Below are 15073 nucleotides of genomic sequence, written 5' to 3'. Positions count from 1 at the left end.
ATCTGGCTCAATCTTCTCAATGGGCTTAAAATTTCATAAAAGTCTAGAAATGCACTTGGCTTCAAACATCCTCTGCTCTTTGCTCTGCAAAAATTCCAGAGTCAAGGAAATGCTAAGGGCTTGATCATCAGATTAGAAAAGAGGGAAGGAGAGGGCCAGGCGCGGTGGCTCACGCCTGTAATCCCAGCACTTTGGGAGGCTGAGGTGGGCAGATCATCTGAGGTCTGGAGTTCAAGACCAGCCTGACCAACATGGAGAAACCCTGTCTCTACTAAAAATACAAAATTAACTGGGTGTGGTGGTGCATGCCTGTAATCCCAGCTACTCAGGAAGGCTGAGGCAGAAGAATCGCTTAAACCCGGGAGGTGGAGGTTGCGGTGAGTCGAGATCGCGCCATTGTACTCCAGCCTGGGCAACAAGAGTGAAACTCCGTCTCACAAAAAAAAAAAAAAAAGAAAAGAAAAGAGGGAGGCAGAGATACATTACACAGGTAAAAAAACAAATTTATATCCAAACATTTACCCTCTCACCATCTGCCTAGGGAAGAAGTACGAGATGAAGCTGGAAGGGAAGTAGGTTAGGATCTTTTTGTAGAGATAACGAAATGTCAACCTACAGGTAGTGCACAATGATGGATCTTTACTGTGAATGTTCTGCAAATAACGTGCACGATAATTATAGTGGTAAGCTTCTAAGGCTGTGTGATACAATTCAGGTATCAGGTTTCAAGAACCTGAAATGGAAAGTGCAGTGAAAATGTGAAGCAAGATACACATGCTAGAGATGTTCAGAAAAAGGACAGAAAATAAGTTAGCTTTTGGCTTGACAGGGAAGGATTCTGGGAAGTAAATGTCTACTCTGATGTTTTCAAATCCACTTGGTTTACAAGTCTACCCATTGCACCCAGTCATATTAGGAAATGTTATGCCTCACCTTATCTGTCCTGTTAATTTCTCTCTAGATTTTGACAATGTTAACCATCCCTGTCATTCTTGAAACTTCCCCCTCCCACCTGTGCTTTGACTGTGCAACTGCTCCACTTAGTATTCCACTTAGTTGTCTCAGTCACCTCAGCATGTCCCAAATAAGTGTTATTTTTTTGCAAACAGATGCTCCAACTCCTACATTTGTTTATTTATGCTACTTTCTACCAGTCTTCCAGACTCCAAACCATTATCTCCATCTTAAACCCTTTCTTTTCTTTTGTCCTGTCTGCATATACACCATCAAGTCCTGCTGTTCATTTCTTCAAGGTGATTCTCATATTTACCACTTTCTTTCCATTTCTATGCCAGACCTTTATTACCTCACACATGAATAACTGTAGGGTCTTTTTAGCAGATCTTCCTGTAGCCATCCCAAAGTTCTCCTTGAAAGTGTAATCCATCCTGTTGCCTGGGTAATCTTCCTAAAAAAAGGTTTTCATCATGTCATTCTCTGCTTAAGTCCATAACATTAAGTCCAAGTTCTTTTGCCTTTGTCAAAACATTAACCAAATTCTAGTTGCGGAGGCACTCCATAGCATAGTGTCTGGCTTACAGTTGGCTCTTGATACATGTTCTTTGAATGAACAACTATAGAGGATTAGATGTATGTGTGGATGAACCTGGTCATTCAAAAATCCCCAACATCTCCCTTTACCTACAGGCTAGCACTGCGTTTAACCCAAGTTCCGTGGCTTTTAATGAAGCTATTTTATTTTGCTGGAGTCCCTTCCTTGGCCTCCTTCATCCTAACACCCATCTCAAGTGCCACTCTTGTCCCTTCAACTATACCAGCCCATACTAACCTCAACTTTTTCTGTACTCACACTAAATTGAACTCAGTACCGTTTAGTTTACCAGTCAATTGTTCTAACTGTAGCGTGCACCTTTTCTCCCTTTTAACTAAACTGAAAGCTCACTGAAAAGAGAAAAAAAGGTATGTTTGCATTCTTGCTCATTGATTAACAAATACTTTAAAATTTACTTAACAACCTATGGGTATTTAATAACCTGAAAGACTCTAATGTTTACTATTAGATGGATTTTGCTGAGAAGCATACTACTGTAATCTGCAGATGAACTGGAAATCTCCTGGCTTTAAAACAAGCATTTCAAAATGCTGTGTTGTTAATTAATGGAAAGCATGATTGTTTCTGACTTCTTAAAGGTTTCAAAGAGCACAGGGAAATCACACACCTGCCTGTGTGTTACCACAAAGCCTAACTGGCTTTACTTTGACATTCTTGCATTTTCTCATCTGCCTTAGTTTCTCTACCAGAATCATGTTTTTCTTTTGGTGCACAGTTTTTTAGTAATTAGAATAGTTATTTCCAATGTCATAAATAGGGCAGTGAAACCTAATACAACTGGTTTGGGACATGGGGATTTTCCACCTCTCCAATTCTTTTGGAAACTCCCTCTCAGCCCAGAAGTAGGTCTTAGAACACTACCACCCAGTTGCCACACAGAGGGTGCAAAAGTGACTATGGTGACTGCAACATTTAGAGGTCAAAACAGAGATAGTGCGAAAGACCCCACACCACAGTAATATTTATAAATCTTGTTCCAAATGCGGATACAGTTCTCTAAATTCAACATAGATTTTGTAAGTAGTTCTTCATTGATGTGCTTTTCTATCTGCAGAAGTTCTGATCTTTTGTCTCATACAGCTTAGGATAGTTGTCCTTCAGTGGTTTTCCAAGTATGGTTCCCAGATAGCAGCATCAACATGATCTGGGAACTTGTCAGGAATGCAAATTCTTGAGCCCCACCGCAGACCTTATTGTGTCAGGAACTCAAGGGGGTAGGTCCCAATAATTTATGTTAACAAGCCCTCCAGGTGATTCTGATGCATGCTTAAGTTTGAAAACTGCCGTTTAAATTCAACATATTTCATTGTAGATTAGGAAATTAAAAGCCAGATATAAGTGACTTAACCTAGGCCATAAAGCAAAGAAGTGCTTATAAATGTATTTATCCATCAATGTTCAGGGTGAACTGTTGATATATAAAATTAATAATTTGTTTAATCACAATATGAAGCTTATTCTCAAATTTTTTATGTGCCTTCACTAAGTTTTAGAAGTAATAATTTTATACTAAATCATTACAGAAGCCCTAAGTCTCACCTTAACAACATGCCTTGCTTCAATCATAAGTGTTTGGTGCACACATGCATATAAAATATTATCCTAAGGTGGGGCGCAGTGGAACCCGGGAGGCAGAGGCAGAGGTTGCAGTAAGCCGAGATTGCGCCACTGCACTCCAGCCTGGATGACAGAGTGAGGCTCCGTCTCAAAAAAAAAAAAAAAAAAGCTCATATGGATAGGCTTAAGTTTTTAATTTGCAATTGGGTCTTTTACAGAATTTCTTCTGGGCTATATTTTATAGTATTTTCCTAATTTTCAAAACTGTTCTTAAAGTAGGGTGACTTTCCACCAAAGAAATCCCTCAAATTAAAATTTTTGGGGCAATACATAGTTTTAACTTATTTACTCCTTTTAATCTTTTTAATTGAAATATACTAATATGTATACAATCTACAGATCTAAGTGCCCCATTCAATGAGCTTCAACAACTCTACACACCTATGTTACCTTCATCCAAAACTAGATACAGAACAGCTTCATCACCTCAGAAGATTTCTTTGTGCCCCTTTTCAATCACTTCTCACCCTGTCTCTCACCGTTCAACCACTTCCTGACTTATATCACTATAGATCTGTTTTTTCTATAGTCTGTTGCTTAGACTTCAGATGAGATCAGATACATTCAGGGTAGTACGGCCGTAGACCTGTTGTCAGACTTCAAATAAATGGAATCACACAGGATGTACTCATTTGCATAGGGCTTGTTTCACTTAAGATGTTTTTGAGGTGTATCCATGTTGCATGTATCTGAGTTCATTCTTTTTCATTGCTGGCTAGTACTGTATTGTATTGTATGAATACACTAAAATGTGTTTCATCTACCTTTTTTCTTAGTAACAATTATATTTTTTTCTTGTCACAAAAGCAGTTAAGTACTTACTGTAAGTTATGTAAAATATGTAATAATGTAAAAAATTATAGAAAATAAGGAAAAAAGAAAATAAATATCCATAATTCCACTCTCTAGACATAACCATTACTAATAACTTGTGGATCCCCTTTGAACTTTTGTTATTATATAAGTTATCTTCTTACATTATATATCATCATATTCAGTATAAAAATTCTTATTTTAGGTTCAAGTTTTACCACTTAGACCCTATATTAGTGTGTTAAATTGGCAGCCCTTATTTTAACTATAAAATATTTTCTAAATTAAATAAAATCTAAAATACCTGAATAAACATTCATTGTCCAAAATTCAAATGATACACAGTATATAGAATAAAAAGTAAATGTCCTTGCATAGCCCCACCACAGGTAACCAGTTCAACTGCAAACTCTTGACCACAAGATAATAATGATAAGGACCAAGAAGTGCAAAATTTATTATCACATAATTTTCCTAAGTTTTATTTTTAAATTTTTATTTTCTATATACCAGTGATCTTTTCGTTGGGAACACCTTATTTCATAATACCAAATGCTCATATAGGGACTAATTCTAGTACAACAGCTTATATCGACTTTGAGATACATTTTTGAACTATTTTCTCTGGAAGTGAACAGACTGCCATCTTCACATTTTCTGATTGCTGAGTGGTTTATTCCCATCTGTTTTTGGAAGTCTAGATATGTATAGTTTTCTCAGTATATTGATCTTTACTTATAGCAAACATATTCTTCAATGGCAAATTGCCTTTTCACCATTTGTATTGACCTGTATGACTACACCAAGCTATCTATATACTGTCATTAAAATTTGGAGACTATCAGTTAGATGCAAAATCCTTTTGAAGAACAGAGAATAACCCAAAGTATAATTCAGGGTTTGCTCTTGAAGAGCACTTTGTTTCATTCACATTTGTGGCTTGCATTGACAGTAAAAAACAAGATCTGGATTACACTTAAGACTGGGTACGGCAAGGTAGTGTCCTGGCAGGCAGTCTGTCTTTCCATCAGTCAGGGTAAGTCCAGAAACTCTTTGCCTTTCTATAGATCACCATAGATTCCAAAGCACGTTGCTTAATTTCTTCCAACTTTGAAGCTCACATACCTAGAGGCAGGCAAAATGCAGCTGTAGTTTTACTGGAAACCCTTTTATATTCTTGGTTTTTGAGTCAGAATACACACAGTAGATGAAATTACATATGCAAAATTCTACAGCCTATGATATTAGGCCATTCTTGCATTGCTATAAATACTTGAGACCAGGTAATGTATCAAGAAAAGAGGTTTAATTGGCTCACAGTTCTGCCGGCTTTATAGGAAGCATGGTGCTGGTATCTGCTTGGCTTCTGGGGAGGCTTGAGGAAGGTTACAATCATGGTGGAAGGTGAACCGGCGGCAAACAAGTCACGTGGCCAGAGCAGGAGCAAGATGGGGTGGTGGAGGCACCACACACTTTTAAATGACCAGATCTCAGAAAAACTCACTCACTATTGCAAGGGTAGCACAAACCCATAAGGGATCTGCCCCCCTGACCCAAACACCTCCCACCAGGCCCCACCTCCAACACTGGGGATTACAATTCAACATGAGATTTGGTGGGGCCATATATTCAAATCATATCGCCTACTAAGGCCAAAGCTCTAAGTACTGTCTTTCTCTCTTACAATAGAGCTACAAGATTTTGCTTTGGTGATTAAGAGAACAATACAATCTTATGTAGGCAGAGCCCCATAATGTTTTAAAGTGACTTAAAATATTCCAATTCATATTAAAATAATAATAGCCATTATTTAATGAGCTAAACATGGTTAAAGCATTTCCTCAAAATTATCTCATTTGGTCTTCAATATGAAGTTTGGGGGGCTTATTATGAACTCTCATAGATGGCATTTGGATGTCTTCAGGTTTAGGAGGATGGGCTCTGTCCTGGGGACGAGGTTCAGAAAAACTTAGACGTTGCTGGCCTTAGCTTACAAGGTCAAGTTAGTAAAAAAAAAAAAAAAAAAATTAACATGATTAGAACTGAGAAATGGCCTGCTCTAGGGGACTGCAAGTGATTGCTGCGGTTGTTCCTCTTGTTCCGTGTCTGAATGCCTCTCAAGTCAGGAAGAGAATTCTTTATTAAAAATGGCCGGAGGGCGCGGTGGCTTAAGCCTGTAATCCCAGCACTTCGGGAGGCCCAGGCGGGCGGATCAGGAGCTCAGAAGATCAAGACCATCCTAGCTAACACGGTGAAACCCCGTCTCTACTAAAAAAATATGAAAAATTAGCCGGGCGTGGTGGCGGGCGCCTGTAGTCCCAGCTGCTCGGGAGGCTGAGGCAGGAGAATGGCGTGAGCCCGGGAGGCGAAGGTTGCAGTGAGCCGAGATCGCGCCACTGCACTCAAAAAAAAAAAATGGCCGGAGGTACCTGCATCCCACCTAGTCAGGGCTCTAGCTTCCCTCCTCTTTGTGTGCAATCCAAGTTTTAGACCCAAGGGTGGAGGACCTACCACTGTACAGTGCTGAGTAAGACAGGGTTCTCACCGAAGTCAGCGAAGTTCCCAGTCCTTTCTGGCGCGAGCTGCATTCCCAGACACTCCAGCTCTTGCCGAAAGGAGCTCCGTCTTTTGCGCTAGTGTTTGTCTACCCTCCCCTGCCCTAAAATAATGAATGCCCTCTACCTGAGGGAGAGACTTCAGTGGCGGTAATCTACTCGCGGCTGGCTGCATCCTTGAAAAAGCACATTTCCCTTCTACTATCTTCAAGATCTTGGTTAACCAGATTCACATTGTATTTGCAGGACGCTTTCTCAGGTGACTGCTCAGTGCTCTTTTTTACCGAAAGTAGGGCAAAGTCCCCCAAGGGTGCTAACCCTCCCCCACCCACATCAAGGAAGAAACAGTCCTCTACTCTTTTCTGGACATTCCGGTTCAGAGTCGAGGTAAGGGTTGCACGGCCCCGCCCCACCCGCCCCTCCGTTACCAAGCCTTCCCCCGCCCGCCTCGCAGTCTCAGGGCCTTAGAACCCAGGCGGGGCGAGGCCGGGAGAGGTGGGGCTGCTGGCTGGAGGCGGCGGCGGCGCGCAGCGGTACCTAGCGGCGCTGCCCGGCTGGCAGCCGGAGGACGTGGCACTGTCCGAGGATCCAGGGGGAGGGGATTCGGCCTTCTCCTCCCCGCGAGGAGGAGCCTCGGGACATCCTGCAGAGGCGGGAGGATCCTTGAGGGCACTGGTGCGCCTTTCAGGTGAGCTCTTAGCAGATAAAAGCGGCTGGCTGTGGTCCGCGCCAGTAGTGCTTTCTGCTCTGCACTCCCAGTGAGCCAGGTGCGCAACCGGAGTGGGGGCGAGGGGCGTGCTGGCCACCCCGCATGCGCAGAGCCGGGAGCCCGCTGAGCGGACTACAGCTCCCAGAGGAGCCTTGTGGAAGCCGCAGACGTGGAGCCGCTGGCGCCATCTTGAAATCTGATCCTCAATCCCCGAGCCTTTGAGTCTGCGCGGCCGGCCGCTGCTGCTCCGGGAGCCCAGTCTGTTAAAAGGGTAGGACGTTGAGGACGCGGCGGCTGGCGGGAGAGACAGCTGGGGAGAGACATGGCAGGGTCGGAGCGCGGCCTGCGCCTCTGTCACTCAGCATCCTCTTAGACGTTTCCACGCCCGCCCCCTGCCCAAGGGGCGGGGCTGACGGCTGTGGTACCCGGAGCCGGCGCACGGGGTAGGGGTGCACCCCTGCAGAGTGAGGACCCCACTGGGCTGTGCCATGCTGACTGGAGACCACTGAGGCGGGAGACAGAGCGCGGCGAAGAGCCATTGAGTGGTCATCCAGTAGCCGCCGCCGCCGCCGCCTCAGGAAGCTTGGCACCCGCTAGGAGGGAAGATGAAGGAGATTTGCAGGATCTGTGCCCGAGAGCTGTGTGGAAACCAGCGGCGCTGGATCTTCCACACAGCGTCCAAGCTGAACCTCCAGGTTCTGCTTTCGCACGTCCTGGGCAAGGATGTCCCCCGCGATGGCAAAGCCGAGTTCGCTTGCAGCAAGTGTGCTTTCATGCTTGATCGAATCTATCGATTCGACACGGTTATTGCCCGGATCGAAGCTCTTTCTATTGAGCGCTTGCAAAAGCTGCTACTGGAGAAAGATCGCCTCAAGTTCTGCATTGCCAGTATGTATCGGAAGAATAACGATGACTCTGGCCCGGAGGTCAAGGCGGGGAATGGGACGGTTGACATGTCTGTCTTACCTGATGCGAGATACTCTGCACTGCTCCAGGAGGACTTCGCCTATTCAGGGTTTGAGTGCTGGGTGGAGAATGAGGATCAGATCCAGGAGCCACACAGTTGCCATGGTTCGGAAGGCCCTGGAAACCGACCCAGGAGATGCCGTGGTTGTGCAGCTTTGCGGGTTGCTGATTCTGACTATGAAGCCATTTGTAAGGTACCTCGAAAGGTGGCCAGAAGTATCTCCTGTGGCCCTTCTAGCAGGTGGTCGACCAGCATTTGCACTGAAGAACCAGCGTTGTCTGAGGTTGGGCCACCCGACTTAGCAAGCACAAAGGTACCCCCAGATGGAGAAAGCATGGAGGAAGAGACGCCGGGTTCCTCTGTGGAATCTTTGGATGCAAGCGTCCACGCTAGCCCTCCACAACAGAAAGATGAGGAGACTGAGAGAAGTGCAAAGGAACTTGGAAAGTGTGACTGTTGTTCAGATGATCAGGCTCCGCCGCATGGGTGTAATCACAAGCTGGAGTTAGCTCTTAGCATGATTAAAGGTCTTGATTATAAGCCCATCCAGAGCCCCCGAGGGAGCAGGCTTCCGATTCCAGTGAAATCCAGCCCACCTGGAGCCAAGCCTGGCCATAGCATGACAGATGGAGTTAGTTCCGGGTTCCTTAACAGGTCTTTGAAACCCCTTTACAAGACACCTGTGAGTTACCCCTTGGAGCTTTCAGACCTGCAGGAGCTGTGGGATGATCTCTGTGAAGATTATTTGCCGCTCCGGGTCCAGGTATACAAAACGGCTACACAGTGCCTTTCTGATTATAGCTAGCTGGCCTCTGGCTTCACATGATTTCGGTCTAGGTGGAGGTTAGTAATATTCTAGACTTGAGAAAATTAGTCATGAGCCCATTTTTGCTGCACCTTTTCTGTGTCTCATTTAGTAAACGTGATTCGTACTCAGATAATTTGCTTTTCACAGTCTTTGTAAAATCTGTTGGCCTTCCCATTATCAAAATTGTATACCTTTTAAAACAAAAAGGTAAAGATTCCCACTTCACTTTTATCCTGTAAAAAGAAGACATTTAATCTCATTTCTGGCACTAGAACTTTTCCTCTTATCTCCTTTTTTTTTTTTTTTTTTTAACAACTTTTAAAATTTGTTCTTGTTTTCAGATTTATAGACGTTTCCTCCCAATGGCTTTCTGTAAGGCAGTTAGTTCTCTAGTTAGTTCTTCCCAGAGCATTGAAGCTTTCATCCGCAAAATGCCTGTAAATGATTAGAGCATAAGGTAAAAGGTTTGGGGGAAACCTATTAATCCACCAGTAAAGTATTATAACATCTGGACAATATTTATTATAATGAATAGTTCATTTGAGGATTAGTGATGACTCATTCATAAAAGAGACAGGAATTCAAGTATTCAAGTACAGTATTGTCACTCAAAACGTTAAGGCATAAACTGTTCACAGCCAGAACTCTGCTGAGTTCTACTGGAAGATATTTGATATTAAGAAAGGATTAACCCATTATTGGATCAGAGGAGAGTTTCATTCATTATAGTCTTGAATTCTTAATGACTAGAGGATGGCAGTTGCTTAATTTGAACCATTCATGTCTGCCCAATTGATTCTATACCAACCTTTTAAAATCAGCTATGGTAGTTTGTTTCTATAGCAACAGTAAATGCTAGGTTCAGTTAACTTTGTGAAACATACTGGCATGTTCCTCTTGATACAACTTATTTAGCGATACTGTCACAAAGGTAGATGTGATCTAGAAGGCATTTTTAGAAAGCCTGCTACTGGTCAACATCATTCCAGAAATTTAGAGCTTGATAAGTAACATTGTTGATGGTCACATGAAACTTTTGGAAAGTAGTTCTGTGGTATGTATACTTTCTTTCACAATAAGAACCTAAGCAGAAAACAGGAGAAAAGTTTTTAAATTTACACAAAATTATGAGTAGCAGCATAGATGAGAAACAGCAGAGATGAAAGTGTCATGAAAGGTAAAAAGTCAGTGCGTTTTCATTTGTATAAAATGTATGTACTTCTTTTCTTTTGCTTTTCCTTTCAGTGGAGCCTCAGCTGAATTTGGGCTTTACAGTATTTCTGGACCAGACATAGGTGTTACAAATTAAACATGGTGTTTTCTTATTAGGGTCTAAAATTAGTTGGGCCAGGATGAATGGGAAATAAACTCGTCTCCCCAACCCGCCACCAAATATGGCCAATATTGTAGAACATTACATAAAGACTGAGAAAATAACAGCCAAAACAAGGTCTTTTTTCTCCATATTTAAATAAAATACTCTATTTTGGTGACCGGATTTTGGAGTTGAGAAGAATTTTAAAGATCATCTTCAGGCAGTCCCTCAATTTGGAGATATGGAAAGAAAGTTCATTCTTTAACTAACTTAGCCCATGCAGAGACAAAGGTTTCTGACCATTCTCAGGCAAGACACTAATTCTATACATTAAACCCCATTGTCTGAAGTATATAAATTTAAGTAAGTACTTTTTTAAAACCAGGAGCCCTCTTTCTCTAACCTAAGGATGCTTGGGGGATTTTTTAGAGATTACGTGAAAAAAATTGTCATCTGAATGAACATATATAAACTATGGTAACTGTATCTTTAGGTCAAGTCCCTTTACTTCACTAAATTTGGACATTAGAGCTTTAAAATAGTAGCATATGACCTTTCTGCTGTGACCTAACTTACATTCTTACATTGTTTACTGTTTCTAGAAAAACAAAAATTGGGAGGGAGAAAATGTCATTCAGTTTCAAGAAATGTGGCATTTAATTATTATAGCATTTTCTCTAATAATTTGAGATGTCAGGGAAAATAGATGAATTGGGCCCAACCTGTTTGTAAATAAAATGGGCAGCATATCTATTGTTTAAATCCGGTTACTTTTAAGCTCCTTAAGAGCCTTATGACAAAACCAGTGCTAGATAGGACAATGGCAGACTGGTTTTTGTCTATTTCTCTGAACAAATGTGGAAAGAATAGAAACAATGTAATTTTTTTTTTTTTTGGTAGTTCTCCTTTTAGCTTGTGAAAACACGAAACCATGAAAGAAAAAAATGTTTCCTTTAGTTCAGTTCTGCCACAAATATGGAGAAAACCTTTTATCTTAAACAGCAAGATTTTCTGTAAGGTCATTTGGATTCCTTTGTTTAATCTTCCACTTACCATACTGTATGCACTATTAAATATTGACATCAGAATTCCTCCTGATTGCTTTTCATCTTTCTTTTTTTCTTTCCTTCTTTCCCTCTTTTTCTTTGTTCCTTTCTTATTTATTAAAGAAAACTAACAGTGTAGTTCTGCTTACTGATATTCTGATATTACACAAAGTAATTTATTTCCCTTCTACAGAATTTATGTATGACAACCTAAAGCTATTCAGATAGCTAAAGAAAGGTTTGAAGCCTTATTCTAGCTGGTAATTCCCTTCTTTATTGTCTGGCCCTGAACTAGAAAAGCTATGATGGGAGGGGTGTGGTCCCTTAGTAAACAGCAATGAGCTCTGGCCCATGTGCAATTTCCCTTTCTATCTAAAGTCAAAGAACAGGAGATCTTTGTTTTAAACCTTGCAATGCCAAGGTCTGCTCCTTTGTGACTATGGTAAATTTATCGCACTCATATTTTAGTTATAGGAAGTGGATCAGGCCCTTTGGAAGATGTTGGCATTAGATGCTGGTAAAAGATTAGGCCTTTAATTTGATGGTAGTCGATGATTCTTGTCTGTCTCCTAGTATTAACAATAGGATTGACAATTATAGCAGTTTGAGATCTATAACTCACTACTGTGAGGACTAGAAAGTGCCAAGAAAAATGCTATCAACACAAAAGGTCTAAACACTGCCCTTAGCCTAAAAGTCTCATATTGTGCAACACTAGACCTGGAAGCAGTTCTCTTTTCTGATACTGGAAAGCCTTTGTCCCAATTCTGAGTGAGAAGTGACTTAATTTAAAATATATTAACATTTCCACATGATTTTAGTACCTGAGTGTCTAGAGAGTAACACTGATTCTACCAAATCAGGTATTACTTATTTCATGGGCTACACTATCATTGTAGGAGTGACTGTTTTATGTACTTGATACTTCACAAGAATTCATTAAGTTGTTGGCTTAGTGGTACTTGCTAAGTGCTCTTTCAGCAACTGTTATCTGCAAGGACATTTTTCTGAGATGTAAAATAGTAAATTATTACAAATAAAGAAGAAACAAATATCTTCCAACTTTTAGGTGAGTACATTATTTATAGAAAAAGAGGTTTCTTATGATTATTCATGTCAAGATTGATTCATGTGAGATTCAGATTCATGTATTTTCGTGTGGCATTCTTTGGCTTTAAAGTTGCTTTTCGAATATATGTTACATACAGTCGTATTTCTAAGAGAGCCACTGAAGGCCCGTTTTCGTTTGTTTTTATTGTTCTTATTCATTCATTAAACAAAAACTTTTGATCTCTGCAGTATTCCCAGCATTATGGTAGGCAATGGGTTTATAGAAATGAGAGATACATTCCCAACCTGAGTGGGAATCCAGTTCAGTTTAATTGGATCTTTTTCCTGATTTCCCAGGAAACCTTGGACTAATTACTTCTCTAAGTTTCCATTTCCTTGTATGTAAAATAGGATCGGATCAGATGGTTAGTTTATAAAGTTTCTAAGATTGTTTGGTTTTAAGTAAATAAATATGATCACCTTCCTTGCCATGTTAAACTTGAAGCTCTTTTCTTTAATTCTGCCTGTTGTAGTTTGAATTTCAAAATATCTTACTGTAGATGTTATTGTTGTTTTACACTGAAGAAGTAAGAAGCCAAATTTTATAAAGGTGGTTTTATCATTAAGTAAATGGTAAATTTATTTATTAGTTAGAATCGTTGTCAATATCTATTAATGTGGTTACTTTGCCCATGGTGTGACATAGTTCATGTTGCCTCAGGTGAAGGCTTCCTGTTATACCCCCAACAACAAATATCTCAAATAATTTTTCCAGAAGTCGTTATCCTTGCTGCTTTTTTCCCTCTCCCTCTATCCAGTCCACCAGCAAGTCCTGTTAGGTATACTTTCAAAACATATCCATATCTATCCATTTATTTCCCCCTCCCTTACTAAGCACCAGAACCCAAGCTACTATAGTCTTTCACCTGCACTACCGCAGCAGCCTCCCACCTGGTCTCTCTGCTTCTATTGGTGCTCCCCAATAATTCATTCACCACAGCGTGATCTTTTCAAAACTTATGTGTGATTACCTGTTAAAGAACTGCGGTCTATTCTCATTTCAGTTAAAACAAAATCCAGTTCATTAACCCCGTTGTCTGAAGCTGGATGTGACCTGGTGCCTGCCTGCCTCTCCACCTCATTGAGTGTCCCTATCCCCTTTGCCCACTATGCTCTAGCCCTGGGCTATCCAGTAAGCTAGCCACTAGTCTCAGGAGCTGTTGAACCCTTGAAATGTGGCTAGTCCAAATTGAGATGGGCTGTGAGTATAAAATATGCCTTGAATTTCAGACTTAGGAAAAATCATGTAAAGTGTCTCAATAATTTTATATTGTTTACATGTTTATGATAACATTTGGATATTTTGGGTAAAAATATTTTGTTAAAACTAAGCTTCCCTATTTATTTTGTACTTTGTTCATTGAAGCTACTAGAAAATTAAAAATTACATACAGGACTCACATTATATTTCTGTTAGAGAGTGCTATTCTAGCCACAGAGGCCTTTCTCTTTTCCAGGCTCATATTCCATTAGCTGTTCTTTCTGCCTGGATTGTTGTGCCTATCTTTGCAGGACTGATTCTTTTTCTTTCAGATCTCTACTTAATGCTGCCTCATAAAGACCTTTCTCTGATCAAGCAATTTAGAGTAATTTAACCACCCACTCTGTATTATGCTTTCCTATTTTGCCACGTAGGGCTTGTCCATAATATTTTTTGCATTTCCTTGTTTGTTTATCATGTACTCCCCCCTCCAACCCCTGCAAAATATAAGTTTCAAGAGCACAGGGACTTTGTCTTGCATGATATATCTTCAGGACAGTGCCTAGCACATAGTTAGTGTGCAACAGATACATGTTATGTCAGCATTGCATTCCTCATAGTGCCTCACATGGTGCTTTGCTTATTATAGCATTTAGTAGGTGTTAGAAAAGTTGATAAATAGCACTGGAGGAATAGAAAAGATTTTTCTTCTGAAATCTTTATGTTTCCAGTCGGTTGCTAGCAGGAAGGGATTTAAGGTAAGCTGTAACTCCACTGCCTTGAAGGTGGTAATCAAGTCTGAAAATGTGAGCGAAAGAAAGAATGAATAGCAGTTGTCTTTTTTCCCTTAATGAATTTATATTCCTAATTGGAATGGAAGAGGGTATGGAGGCGGGAAGATTAAATGTAATTGCCGCAGTAAATTTGTAAAGTTTTATTTTAACATCCTTAGCTTGTAATGATTACTAAGAATGGTTCAATAAGTTTATCTTATTGTCCCATATACAAACTGTCCCATATGTAAATCATACTTTTTTTCTCCTGAATCTTTTAAGTGAATCGATATTCCTATAAAATATGTCTCCTTCCCAGTTCACTATGGATTATTTATCTGGGCTTATGCTATAAATCTGCCTTTAAGTAGGCATATCTATTTTAAATTTAGTTTATTCTCTTTTTATTTTGAAATAATTTCAAATGTACAGAGACGTTGTAAGAGAAATACCAAGAACTCCCATATATCCCTTACCCAGATTTACCAGTTGCGAATATTTTGTCACATTTGCTTTATAAACTCTCCCACTCTCTGTATTTGCACAGTATTTTTTTAAAATTCTTGAACCATTTGAGAATTAGTTG

General features: G+C 40.6%; 2 protein-coding genes and 1 long non-coding RNA gene across 36 annotated transcripts in view; 1 reads left to right on the top strand and 2 right to left on the bottom strand.

The window, feature by feature from the left end:
• Nucleotides 1–15073, top strand: part of LOC106996441 (myomegalin) — a 219802-nt gene that overhangs the window by 131979 nt on the left and 72750 nt on the right. For 6 of the 34 annotated variants that reach the window (XM_077949466.1, XM_028847185.2, XM_077949388.1 and 3 more), the window contains exon 1: nucleotides 7488–8997. The exons of 25 other annotated variants lie outside the window; for them this stretch is intronic. In XM_077949466.1, the coding sequence (XP_077805592.1) occupies nucleotides 7873–8997 (1125 nt within the window). In that variant the 5' untranslated portion in view covers nucleotides 7488–7872. Of the gene's footprint in view, nucleotides 1–6157; nucleotides 7247–7487; nucleotides 8998–15073 lie in introns of those variants that run through there. 3 more of the 34 variants (XM_077949534.1, XM_077949531.1, XM_028847215.2) reach the window with 1 other exon arrangement.
• On the bottom strand, nucleotides 1193–7757 carry LOC144338663 (uncharacterized). The gene is made up of 3 exons (XM_077989052.1): nucleotides 7682–7757; nucleotides 7096–7624; nucleotides 1193–1408 (listed from the first exon to the last, which is right to left on the bottom strand). Exons 1-3 carry the CDS (start codon nucleotides 7755–7757, stop codon nucleotides 1303–1305), a joined length of 711 nt encoding a protein of 236 aa, XP_077845178.1. The 3' UTR covers nucleotides 1193–1302.
• Nucleotides 3272–6011, bottom strand: LOC114677576 (uncharacterized). The gene is made up of 2 exons (XR_013399338.1): nucleotides 5322–6011; nucleotides 3272–5128 (listed from the first exon to the last, which is right to left on the bottom strand). It is a non-coding gene; the product is annotated as an uncharacterized LOC114677576 (long non-coding RNA).

The sequence above is a fragment of the Macaca mulatta genome, chromosome 1 (assembly GCF_049350105.2).
Source record: "Macaca mulatta isolate MMU2019108-1 chromosome 1, T2T-MMU8v2.0, whole genome shotgun sequence".
Taxonomy (NCBI): domain Eukaryota; kingdom Metazoa; phylum Chordata; class Mammalia; order Primates; family Cercopithecidae; genus Macaca; species Macaca mulatta.
Note: the sequence above shows the minus strand (reverse complement) of the source record. Positions and strands in the feature narration are given on the sequence as shown.

Bases quoted from the DNA above. Each gene is read 5' to 3' on its own strand.
- LOC144338663 (XM_077989052.1), bottom strand. From the start codon at position 7,757: ATGGCACAGCCCAGTGGGGTCCTCACTCTGCAGGGGTGCACCCCTACC. The intron at 7,625-7,681 runs GTCAGCCCCGCC...GAGGATGCTGAG, and splicing joins CGGCTCCGGGTACCACAGCC to TGACAGAGGCGCAGGCCGCG. The intron at 1,409-7,095 runs GTACCGCTGCGC...ACCTTTTTTTAG, and splicing joins CAGCCGGGCAGCGCCGCTAG to GAAGATTACCCAGGCAACAG.